Source organism: Athene cunicularia, assembly GCF_003259725.1.
Source record: "Athene cunicularia isolate RWA chromosome 2 unlocalized genomic scaffold, athCun1 chr2_part1, whole genome shotgun sequence".
NCBI lineage: Eukaryota > Metazoa > Chordata > Aves > Strigiformes > Strigidae > Athene > Athene cunicularia.
In genome coordinates, this window is record NW_020799095.1 from 127,343,334 (window position 1) to 127,355,533 (window position 12,200).

At 38.4% G+C, this 12,200-nt stretch overlaps 1 protein-coding gene across 3 annotated transcripts in view; it reads right to left on the reverse strand.

The window, feature by feature from the left end:
* RUNX1T1 (RUNX1 translocation partner 1) overlaps positions 1 to 12,200 on the reverse strand; it is a 94,532-nt gene that overhangs the window by 3,668 nt on the left and 78,664 nt on the right. For all 3 annotated transcript variants that reach the window (XM_026842395.1, XM_026842396.1, XM_026842397.1), the window contains exon 10: positions 6,981 to 7,171. In XM_026842395.1, the coding sequence (XP_026698196.1) occupies positions 6,981 to 7,171 (191 nt within the window). The remainder of the gene's footprint in view (positions 1 to 6,980; positions 7,172 to 12,200) is intronic.

Sequence of the window (12,200 nt, forward strand, 5' to 3'; positions counted from 1 at the left end):
GCAAGATTTTAATGAAGTGACAAAGCTCTAAGCTGGCTCCTTACATGATTACTTAATGTGCCCTACATTGTCTGGTATGTGATTTTGTCCATTGGACACATTATTTCTAATTTAACAGGTCATTAGAGCTTTAGTGTAATTGTGGGAATAAATGCACATAAAATACAAGAATTTCAAAATAAATTTTACAGCTCACATTTATGCAACAACTTACTGCATTTTTTAAAAATCACTACAATGCAAATTAGCATAAACAAGCACACATGCCATGCAGAGCTCACACTGCAATAGTAGCTGAATTTGACATGAAGAACTCCCTGTCCAAAGCCCTCACCATTGTGGCCATTCATTTCTCCTTCCCATATGTGAGTAGTGAAAAACAGCAGTAAAGATCAGGCTCGGGCACCACAACCTTTGGCAACAGATGCTTTCTGTTCACATTGATGGCTGATAGCTCCAGAACCTAAATTCTAGTGAAGAAAAGCCAGGCTTAAGATGCCAACTAGTAGCCTGAGCTGTGCTTCATATGCCCCTGCTCACATATTTCCAGTTGATCCAGATATCATGGACAGAGCTTTAGCTCACTATGGGATTAAGTGTGCTGAAGATATTTTCCCTCTTGGAAAGCTCTAGCAGGTACCAGTAACATGGAGCACCCTGGCCGAACTGTGTAGACAGCATCTCAGATAACATGGGACCACAATGTCATGTTGATGACAAGGTGAAAATCATCATACAAGAGCATATGAGCAGGACTATGGACTGCTTTATGGTTGATTTAAGACTCACCATCTCCTAGCACTGGCAAGACCCAGTCTGGAGCACTTTCCAGGTTGGGACAATACACTTCAGATACAGTGAATCAAGTAAGACAAATAAGACTTGGAAAGAACCCAGAGAAAGGCAGACAGAATAATCAGAATTCAGACAAACACAAGCTATGAGAAGAGACTGAATGAACTCAGGCTGTTAAGCCTAAGGAGAGATGGTAGCCTGAGAGGGGATGGTAGCACCCAAAGAGCTTGGAGGCTACTGCAATGAAACAGGCAATGACCATGGCTACATGGATGAACAGGAGAAGTAATGGGATCAAACACCTGAAAGAAAAACTGGAAAGAGATGTTATGAGAAATCATTTTAATGACAGGCACAAATTGCCTAGAGGCACTTGAGAATCTCCATCAGTAAAGCATAGGAAAAGCAGGCATCTTACAGGAATGATACAGCGAGAGTTGGTGATGCATTAGGAAAGGGAGTAGCAGATCTCTCAAAGCCTCTCTTGGTTTATCTTCTCTGTCTTTAGGTAGTGACCTACTACACTGCACTTCCAGCTCATGCTTTATAGTTCCAGATGTAGCAAAAACTATGAGGACTGGATTACAGTTTAACTCTGCATTGATCTTCCTGTGAAACAGTGAGGTTATACAAAAGGCCAGATTCTCAGACTACATAATTCAATTTAACTTCACTCGCTTGAAAATGGATTAATTCAATGAAATTGGGCTAAATTACACCAGATGGGAATCTTGCTCCAAATTTATGCCACTGATCATATTTCATCCACCTCTTTCAACTGACAAGTAACATCAGTCTTAGGTCAGAGCCTTATCTTAGGTCAGACTCTTAATTCTCATGCACTTAAGCTTCCATCTTCAAACCAACAGAACTCAGAAACTTCTGTTTGCCATCATGAAAATTCTTAAAAACAAATGGTCTCCATTTCTGTGGTCTCCAGTACCAGGACACATACTTGTCAATAATTTTGCCCATCCCGTCGCTTTCATCTTTGAAATATTCAACCACAATTGAGTATTTGCTTTCCTCTGACACCTCCAGCTGAGACTCAGTGTAAAGCTTGCTTAAAGAAGAAAAAAAAAACAAATGGACTGTGACATGTCAAAGAGATGATGAATTCTGAAATGCCACAATACAGTGTCAAACATTGCTCTGTCATCTTTGACAAATTCTGGGTTTCCCCAGTTTACCAGGAAAGGAAGCATGGCTGGGTATGAAGAACCCAGATGTTTCCTGGTTCTACAATGCCCATGGCATTCAAAATTCTATCACTGCTAACCACAAGAAAAAGAACATGTAGAAATCACTGAAACCACAGTGGCATAAATGAGGACTGTATGAGCCACTGAACACCAGTGTAAAAAACCAGCAAAATTGTTTATGAAAATGCTATCCAAGACCCATTAAAAAGGAAAGCACATTGGTACTTTGGAAATTCCCATGTTATGTCAAAATGCAGTGCTCCACACAAAGATATTCAAACCTTTCGATGCTTCCAGTAAAGTTATACCTATCACTGAACACTCCAGGCTTCCCCAAGTCACTGTTTATTGTGTGAAGTACATCTGTGTTCATAGAAGTCAGCGTGAGAGAAGCTAAATCCTGAAAACAGAAGTGCGGAGAAGCATACAGAGGAGATGTGCAAGCTGGCTAGCCAACTTAGCTGACTAGTTTAGCAGTCTGGGGCAGTGCCAATGCCCACATCACATCTGGACCCGTCCTGCACAGAACACATGGCTCTGGTGCCTCTGTACCACCCACCACTGCATGGGATGATGTGCTGTTTTCTAAGAGATACCCAGCCAAAAAAATTAAACATTAGCTGACATAGGTATTAAATTTAATACCAGCCTGAAAAATATGCTGGCCTGAATCACAGCATCTGATGCTCAGAGTCAGGTTTGCTGGCACAGTTGTGGTCTCAGTGGATTGGACAGCAGAGATTGAACCCAGCTGTCTTCAAAATGTCAGGTAAGTGTGATATTCACATACAACATACACTGCTGCAATATAAACAAGCCCTAACATTACACATCTCTTAAAAGCGGTGTTGGACCAGTTACATACTTGTTTTATCTGAGCAGATGTCAGCATCTGCCTTAAGTAGAGAGAACTGAAACATTTGTGTTCCTTCCCCTGCCCCCAGCCCCCACCTTACTCAAAAGTGAGGAAGAGCACAGAGCATCAGATATTTCAGTGCCATTTTATACCAGAGCGGAAAAACAGATGTTTTGATGATTTCCCTCCCCACTACAATCTGGGCAGGCAGTCTCTTTGCTAAGCTGTTCGCCCTTACTATTAAAATTGATTTGCACAAAAGTACATTGCAGCCAAAGCAAGCATGGCAGTCATTAAAGAGTGGGCTGCTCACACATGTTTCTGTAATTAGCCAAGTCAACTACTAATGAATGGGTCATCTTTTGCAAGAAACTGTAAGGAACTGGTAAAGAAATAATTTGTGGTTCAGGAACAGCCATGCTGTCAGGTAGGCCTTCTCCTGTCCTTTTCTAACAGCAGCGTGCTCTGTTAGCTGGTCTTCAACCAATCCCTCATTAGAAAAACAGAAAATAATAAACATGTCCTGGTCAGTCACAAGGGCTTATGCCAGGAAACTATAGAAATCTTTAGAAAATAAATGTACAGACACTGAAGTGGTGGCATTGTGAGTTAAATTATGTTTAACAATTCAAGCGCAAGCAAAGAACAACAGTTCAACAAGGGATCAGGTCAGGGTCAGAAATTAAAACTATACTATGTAATGTGGTAATTCTCAAAATATTGAAAAAGTCTTCTTAAAAAGTCAAGATGCTTCCAAATATCACATCTCCCCTGTTAGTCCTCTCACTGTCCTCGGCTCTCTTTATTTTGCCCTGGTTAGCTCAACATGCCCAAATTCACTGTTTTCTTGCAGCCACTCTTGCACCTAGGGATTCTACTTCTGGGTTAAAACCAAAGCAAAACAAAACAAAAAAAAGCCCAAATAAAACCAGAAAGAAACCCCCAAAAAACCAACAACCAAACCCAAAAATTAAAAAAAACAATCTACTTCTCTTTGTGAGACCTCTGACAGATCTTGGATGAGGACACTACATATTATCTTAAAACTAGAATAATTACAAAAATCTGGAGTCTTAGTTCTAGCTATCATTTTGAGCTCTGGAGAAGACTGCAATAAAAATCATGCCACAAAGTTCTCACACCAGAGCAGCTTCAAGAATCCTCAGCTAAATCCAGGTTGCATTTCACTGAATAACAAATGAAGAGCTGTAAGGCAGAAACCTTGCCAACAGACAGGGAGTGGCCATATAGATGAAAATTATATCTGATACATTAGAAATCTGGTGCCAAATTCCCATCTCCATTCATAGTTTCAACAGCCAAAAGACACCCGTGGGAGAAATATTCTCTGTCAGAAACTGCATGGAGATTATACAGCAGCCTACACTAAGCTCTCCTGCAGGCCTTGGCGTAATGTCCTGCCAAGGATAAGAAAGGAGGAGTGATGCTCAGCCTTCCTCTAGACCTGTAAGACTGCAGAAGCTGCTCTTCAGCATTCTCATATTTGGAACTGGAAACATTCTAGCCCTGGAAATATTACTCCAGTGCCTTTAGTACAGAGGAATCTGCGTTGCTGGAAGCATTCTGTTGAAAGAAGTTTATGGAGACTTACAACCTAGACAAATGAGGAGGGACTATCACAGAGAGACTGAGATAATGAACACCAAAGCAAATGTGAAGTTTTATTCCTCAACCCCAATAAACACAAGGTCTCATCTTCAAAGATACACTTTTCAAACACCGGCAAACTGATCTCCTGTCTTCAATGATGAAGGAAAAGTCTGGTCCATTCTTACAGGAGTTATCCAAAAGAAAGGACAGCCTGTCTTAACAGGTAATTGTGGGAAGCATTGCCCTGAGTGTTTGGAGTCTGGCATAATTAAAAGTCAAAGCGGAACTAAATACAAAAACCTAACAGACACATCTAACTCTCAAATAAGTATCACTTATATCACTTATATCACCTTCACAATTGATCAGACACCTGTAAACACAAACTAAGCAAACTTGAGTTTTCTCTGCAAGTTTACTAAAACTTGCATTTTTCACCTCAAAACAGCCACCTTGATGTGCCACTCTTGACCACAAGGGTGAAAGCTGCAGGACCAGGACACTAGACTGGAGACTTTCCAAGTCCAGGAGGCTTGTATCCTCCCCTTGAGGATGCACAGCCCTGAGAACATCTATAACCCTATGAGCCACGTTTCATTAGAATGCAATTAAAGAATTATTTGCCTTTGTTTAAAGTCCTCTTTCCAAGAAGTGAAAAACCTCATAAGGAATTCTGCTGAAGAAATAAAGATGTCTGTTGTTAAACAGCTTTCTCCACAGCTATGATTGCAGAGGAGTTAATTACAACACACAAACTCTGTACACATTTCTTTGGATGCACATTTGCTCGTGGAAAAATAGGCTATATGTATTGGCACCTAAGTACTTCCTCTGTCCTGCCTGTACTATAGCAGTTCACTAAACAGATTTAATTTGCTGTTTCCTTCAAAAGCATTTATTTACCTTTGAAATTTTGGTTTTAACAATAATAGTCTCTTGTATATATACACACACAAAACAACAGCTCCTTAATAATGCCAAGTCAAACAAATGCCCTTTCCATTACCATAGTGAAGGAAAAATGTCCTTGAGTATCTCAGATACAAAATGCCAATAAATTGAATTTATGTCTCATTTAATCTACAATGGAACAGTTAGTACTTAAAGGGTACATACACTTCCCCTAGTCCCCTTCTTCCTGAGAAACTTTCAGATGCTGAAAATCAATTCCTTTTGTCTCCTTGTTATTCATCTGCTACACATTAAGGAGAAACTCTGGGCATTCAGTGATCCCACAATGGTCTTTCATCTCCAGAGAAGCCTGGTATGAATTAAAATCTTACGCTCCCTCAAATTATGGATGCATAGTGCAGCATGCCACTGACTTATCTGCTTGTGATTTTTGCCAGTTTTCTCAGCATGCTGCAGCTGGCTCATCTGCATCTTTCAACTTAAGTGACTCTTCTACAACACTGCCCCTCCAAACCACGAAAACGGGCTTTGACATGGGCATACACAAATATATGTCCCCACACAACAAGTATCACTATCTACTCTTTTTTCCAACTCCCTGACATTTAGAATTTATATTAAAAAGTGGGTTTACTACATCCAAGATCTTGGAACAAGAACAATAAATACTTCATGACAGTAATGTTCTTTCATTTCAGTGCCCTTGAGGGATTAGGATTATACACAAATAACTTTTACCCGATGTAATTTCTTCTGTCATATCTGTTTTTAAGGGCAGTTTTAACTTAGGACATTGTTTTTCTGTAATGGACATAAAATCTAATTGCTGCAGTACTGGTCAAATACACACTGCCCTTTCACTCCCAGCTTCCAGCTAGTCATGCTGCTGGATGTCCTGTACCACAGCAATTCAAGGCCTCCACTCTTAGGTCTGAGAATAAATCAAGGCTTAACATACTTATTTCTTGTTTTACTCTTTGCTGCTCCTTCAGTCTATTTTTCCTGCTTCCAAATGCTGTTTGCCCACTCCTCAACTCTCACAATATTTCCCCAAAGCCAGAGCAACACATTCAAAAAAAGGAAACACTTGTAAATCTACATTCAAATTCCGTCCTACAGGAACCATCATCTTTTGCTAATCGCTTTTACATACAACACTTTCCCCAGACAAGCTTTTAGCCACCTTTCTCTACAATCTCTTAAATGAATCACTTCTTTGTTTAAATTAGATTTCAGTGTGAAATATTTTCCATCAAGCAATCTTATTATCTGTTCAATCTGGTAGTTTGAAGAGCTTTAAAATAAAGCTACTGAAAAGCTAAATTAGAACAAAAATGTGTTCATTATATGTAACCCTGAACAGCAGTTAAAAGGTGAGAACACAGTTCAAGTTCATTAGCTATTTTAGACTCACTTTACAACACAGACTAGAAAATTTGGAGCTCAGCACGTACTGGAAATATGTGTCCAAAGCAACTGTGCAAACAGTTAATAGTGGGCACTGAATGCCAAGTCACATGGAGAGCTTGGGCCAGCTTGAAGCTAGATCAGATACACTTAAGAGTTTGCAGCCAGAGGTGATGCCTGCCCAGCGAAGACCTTACCTCGCTTGAATCCTCCTGCTGATTGATAACAGCTAGTGCATCCTCTGCAGCCTGGCGCTTGGCTTCGGCAACAGTGCGCTCCATCTTGGCTCTCTCTGAAGTGATCATGTCATGAGCTTTCCGCTCTGCCTCCGACACTGCCTTCTGCAACTCAGCCATCGCCTGACGCTTGACTTCATTGACGGCTTCTTCTACAAAGGAGGGAAGAAATTCTCATCAGCACAGGACATTTGGCACAGGGCTATCTAGAAGTGATGCGTGAAATGCAGCAGATACTCTAAGCTCAGATTCTTCCTTTTGTGTAGGACACAGAGAAACCAGGTTCCTCAAGACTGCAAAGATCACCCAGGTCCTTCCTTACCATCACCAAAGTCTCCAACACTTGTGATGGTTCTTTATATTTTGATTCGCAGCCAGTACACTTCTTTAAGTACAGGCATTTTAGATCTCTAGCGCGTTATTTTTGTAATCTTCTTAAACATTTTACTTGGAAAATTAGTTTTGCAGTACACCAGATTTATTAATATGTTTGGCACAAATTAGTATTAAATATATAATATTACAAATTTTTTTCACAAATGTAAATGTAAATGTAAATGTAGCTCTGGATATTAAGACAGTTTTTATAGTCATTAATTTTTTTTCCCCATATGTTAACGAATAAATACATGAAGTAAAAAAAAAAAAAAGTTTATTTTAAAATTTTAAATCACTGGTCTAATATCTTTTCCTGGACATATAATTTTATGAGCCAAAATTAAAATTTGTTTATGAACATTCATCTGACCTCTTGATCTCTCCTTCAAACCCATGTTTACACTGTGAAGACTCAACTTCCTGGCTCCGCAGAGCTCTTGCGCACACCAAAGCCAGCAAGGCTTCAATGCACGATTAACACTGGGCAGGGGCACACCACTTCATTAAATTCAAACCTTCATGCTTCTCGTAAAATAACTAAGTCAGTATGAGCCGTTTCTTCTCTATATACTAGCATCATATCTTTTATTCCGGAAAACATGGATCATCACAAATTAGTTATTTGGGTTTGATGCAGGAAGAGTACAAAGATTTTACTAATGAACAGTCTTTTAATTGACAACTAAAACAAGTAATTTCTTTTTTTTTTTTTAATTAACTACTCTAATTAACAAGGAAACCATCCTCCCCCTGCATTAGTTTATCTAATTTTCATCTTTATTCAAAGTAAAATGACAATGATTAATTGAAAATTTAATAAGCAGTAATTATTAACTTGGCAAACCTAGTACCAATTAACACTCTATTAAAACTAATTATGACATGTTTCATTCAAGTGTTTGCACTTAATTGTTTCATCCACTTAAAACCCACCTTAATTAAATGTTCTGTTTAATTAAAAACATAGATTTCTAATAAAAATGTTTTACTGTAGATTAAAATCTAAGTATTACAATTGTGTTACGGGTTTGAGCTTAGTCCATGCATTTAGCCCATTTATTTGTGTGCACTCACTGGCACAGAGACCTAACTCTTACATACAGATACTAAGTCAATAACTCTCTTGAGCTATGTCTCATAGCTCTACACTTGTTATTTAAAAAACAAGTAAGGACTACACAAAGTCTTCATTTTCAGTTATTAAGCAAATTACAATAAATGCTTAACTTTAAGCCACGTACTAACTAAAATAAAATTTGTTAAAATGAAGGAAGACCTCTATTACTCTGTGTGTGTGTGTGTTATGTGTGTGCATGTCTGCAAGAGATGTTTCAACTGAAGTTTGGTGGGGGGAATTTAGAGATAAAATTTAAGCCTTTGTTTTTATGAGGCTGAAAATATGTCCTTATATTACCCTATCATAAATGTTGTTTAGGGGAAAGCCTCGGGAGAGGCAAAAATCATACCCTTCAACCATACAGCCAAGGCTTAATTTACTTTGAATATTCAAGGTGAATTAAAATTCTATGTAAGTGGCAATACAGGACAATAATTTTTGCTTACGATCAAAACTGCAGCTAGACTAATTGTATATGCAAATCAGGCAATTTATATTTAAATTATGCATTCCTATTCTAGTCCCACAGGCACACACAGATCAGCAAAGGGAATTGGTAGGACATTTGCAAGGTGCTTGAATATTTATTACCAACTGCAAACATTCACTGATCGTGAGAAAAGAAATATACACAGGGAAACATACAGATGTAATTTTATTACAATTTTCATAAAAACGAGGCAACTTAAATACAGACGTTTTGTGTCTGTGAACTGCAGTTACTAACAAAGTGGATTTCTTTGAGAAAATCTGTAGTCTTGCTGATATTTGCTACGAATAGAAACGATCTTTGTATGGCATGATGCACCTTCATTACATCATATAAATTTAGTTTTACGTTGAAGTGTTTTCAGTAGTTAGAAATAACAGTTTAAACTATTATAGTAAACAGAAGCATAATACTCCCCAACATTTTAGAGATTTTAGCAAATCATTCTAATTTTATAGTTTTTCATCCTACATAATCTACTTGTTTTCAGTCTAAATACAGAAACAGAACCTTATATTCCAACTTCTATATTGTGTAAGGTTTTTTGCAAAGCTTCTGAGAGTGTGAAGACGTTAACAGTGATTACAAGGCCATATGCCTGACTGATACTTTTTAATTGGCATAAACTACGGTTTGAACTTCAGTATTTCCATTAACTTTGACAACAGAATTTCTGTTGTGTTATACTAACTGTGAAAACAAATAGTTAAAATACGTTGGGGTTTTTGGTCACAGTGCACCACAATTATTTCAATATATTATGAACTGATGAACACCCAGGTAATCTAGACAAAATTTCCTATCACTGAATTTCTACACATCTTCTCAAAATAAGTGTTTCCACTACTTACAGGTATTTTATAGAGATGGAATGAAGGTTTCATAGTTGCAGGTAACAATAAGAACTTTACTATCTGTGCAGGAAGAGTTATGGCTGACAGTTTTATTTGCTTTGACAATGGTGAGCTATGAAGACCAAGAATGACACCAGCACTCTTCCTTTCTCTGCATTTCCAGAGAAGGGAAGAGTGATTAGATACCAGTATCAGAAAACATAAATCTGGAACTTTTTAAAACCAAGTATCTCAGATGCATGTATCTGCATCCTCTATTTTCTCACTAATGTTAAGCATTCTTGGCATAAATCCACTCTGTCATTTTAGGAATACAATTGAAATCTTCCTTCCCTTTAAGTAGCTCTAACTCATGAGAGAAACTCCAGAAAGCAAACAGCCTGCGTGGTATAGGCATCACTCAGTGTTATCAGAGGTCCTTCAAGCCAACTCAGGAGAGGTACTCAAGTCATCATTCACTGCTGTGTAGAACCCAACATGATGGTTCAACAGCCAGCTCTTGGTCACCTCCCTCACACATCATGGCTCAGTCCACATGGTAAGAAAGAAAAGATGGTGAGCAAGGGTGCAGTCCCATGCCACCATGACATTTTGCATCATCTCGCTCTCAGGCTGACCCTGGCAAAGAAGGCTATTTGTAGTTGGTGACATCAGTTATCTCAGCTTCATACCCAAAAATGCACCATCTCTTTCTCAGGACTACCCTGGAGAAGGTGCAGAGGCCTTATTGTATTTGTATGACAAAGTATGGTCATTCCACATCTGTTTCATAACTCCAGAGCTTCCATTTGAACTGCCATGAACAGTAAGCCTTGCTAAGTGATAGGGGGTAGCTGGAAAACAGTTTCCTCATGACACAAAAAGAAGCTAAAGCAGCAGACCACAGTGGGCCTGGGATCTCCTCAGTATTTAATACAGAGAAATAGCTATTTCTAGAGAGCAAGTCATCCAGCCTATGATCTCACTGATCCTATTCACATGCCTGCCTCTCTCTCTTGACTACTGAGGGACACCAAGAACTTGGTTTGGACTCTTCATCTACATATCTGTAATTCAGTGAGGTGAAATCAGGGCACTGGTGACTCCTTTCTACTCACTTATGAAACTGAATTGGGCTCACATTGGCTTGAATTCACATGGTGCTGCATACTGTGTGCTTGCCCCAACAATCACTAAAGCATATACTTACCTTGGTATAGTTCAAAAATTGTGCTGGAGTCTATCAGTCTCCAAACCTTTAAAGTTAATCCCTTTTTCACATGCTTTTGAGGTTGCTTATTAACCATTTTTATGCCAAATTCACTTCAATGAATTCAGCATCCCAATCAGACTTTTAAACTTGATTCAGCTGTCTACATATCAGTCTTTATGGACATTTGAAATACCAAGCTATCCATACTGAGACAGCAGAAATTACTTGTGAAGGATCTGCAGACTTCTTGTCTGGCAGTTGCACCCCAGACAGGAAACTACAGAGCATCTCAAATGGCACTAGAGATCTATTCTTAGAGAGCTGAATTGCACCTTTAGCGCCTTGATTATGAGACATCCAACTTCAGTGCACCCTCCTGAAAATGAAGGCCCATGACTTAGGAGAAGCAGTATGCTTTCATATGTTTTACTACTCTCAGTAACAGATACAGGTATGCATCCTGTAGGGAGTCAGACTGGTTTTATTCTCCAGTTCACAGACATGCTCAGTTAATACAAGGAATCTGATTTAAACACACATTAGCATGAAAATAGAGACTGGAAATAGGACCACACAGAAAACTCCTGTTTCAAAGGAACTGTTAACATATATGTTCAGAAGATGACATGTCACAGCTCCTGTATACCACCATTTGTGGCTATATGCAATGTGAATGCACATCCAATTTTATAACTCAAGCTAAAACCTCAATTAACTTGTGTCGCTAGCTTATGAAGAAATTTTCTTTTATAGTAGTGCATCTGTGAGTCATAAATGACCTGATATGACAAATGACATAAAAACCTACATTTTGAAAGAGGGGTAAAGTTCCTGAAATTCAACTGAATGATGCTCCTCTTACTAAGATTTCCTGGAACTGCATATTTTTTCTTATTTTTCATTTAAGAAGTTAACATAAATACAGCAAAACAAATTGTAAAAATACTTCTAGACATTCAGTTACAAAGGCTATACTTTCCTTGGAAAAAAGAAAATTACATAGATTGTTTTGTTATTTTTCATAGAAAACACCACAGTTCAAAAAATATTAACATACTGACAAATGTAGACTTTACATGATAAACCCACACCACACAAAAACCACAACTCTTTGTCCGATGAAATGATATGCCAGCATAACTGTTTTACG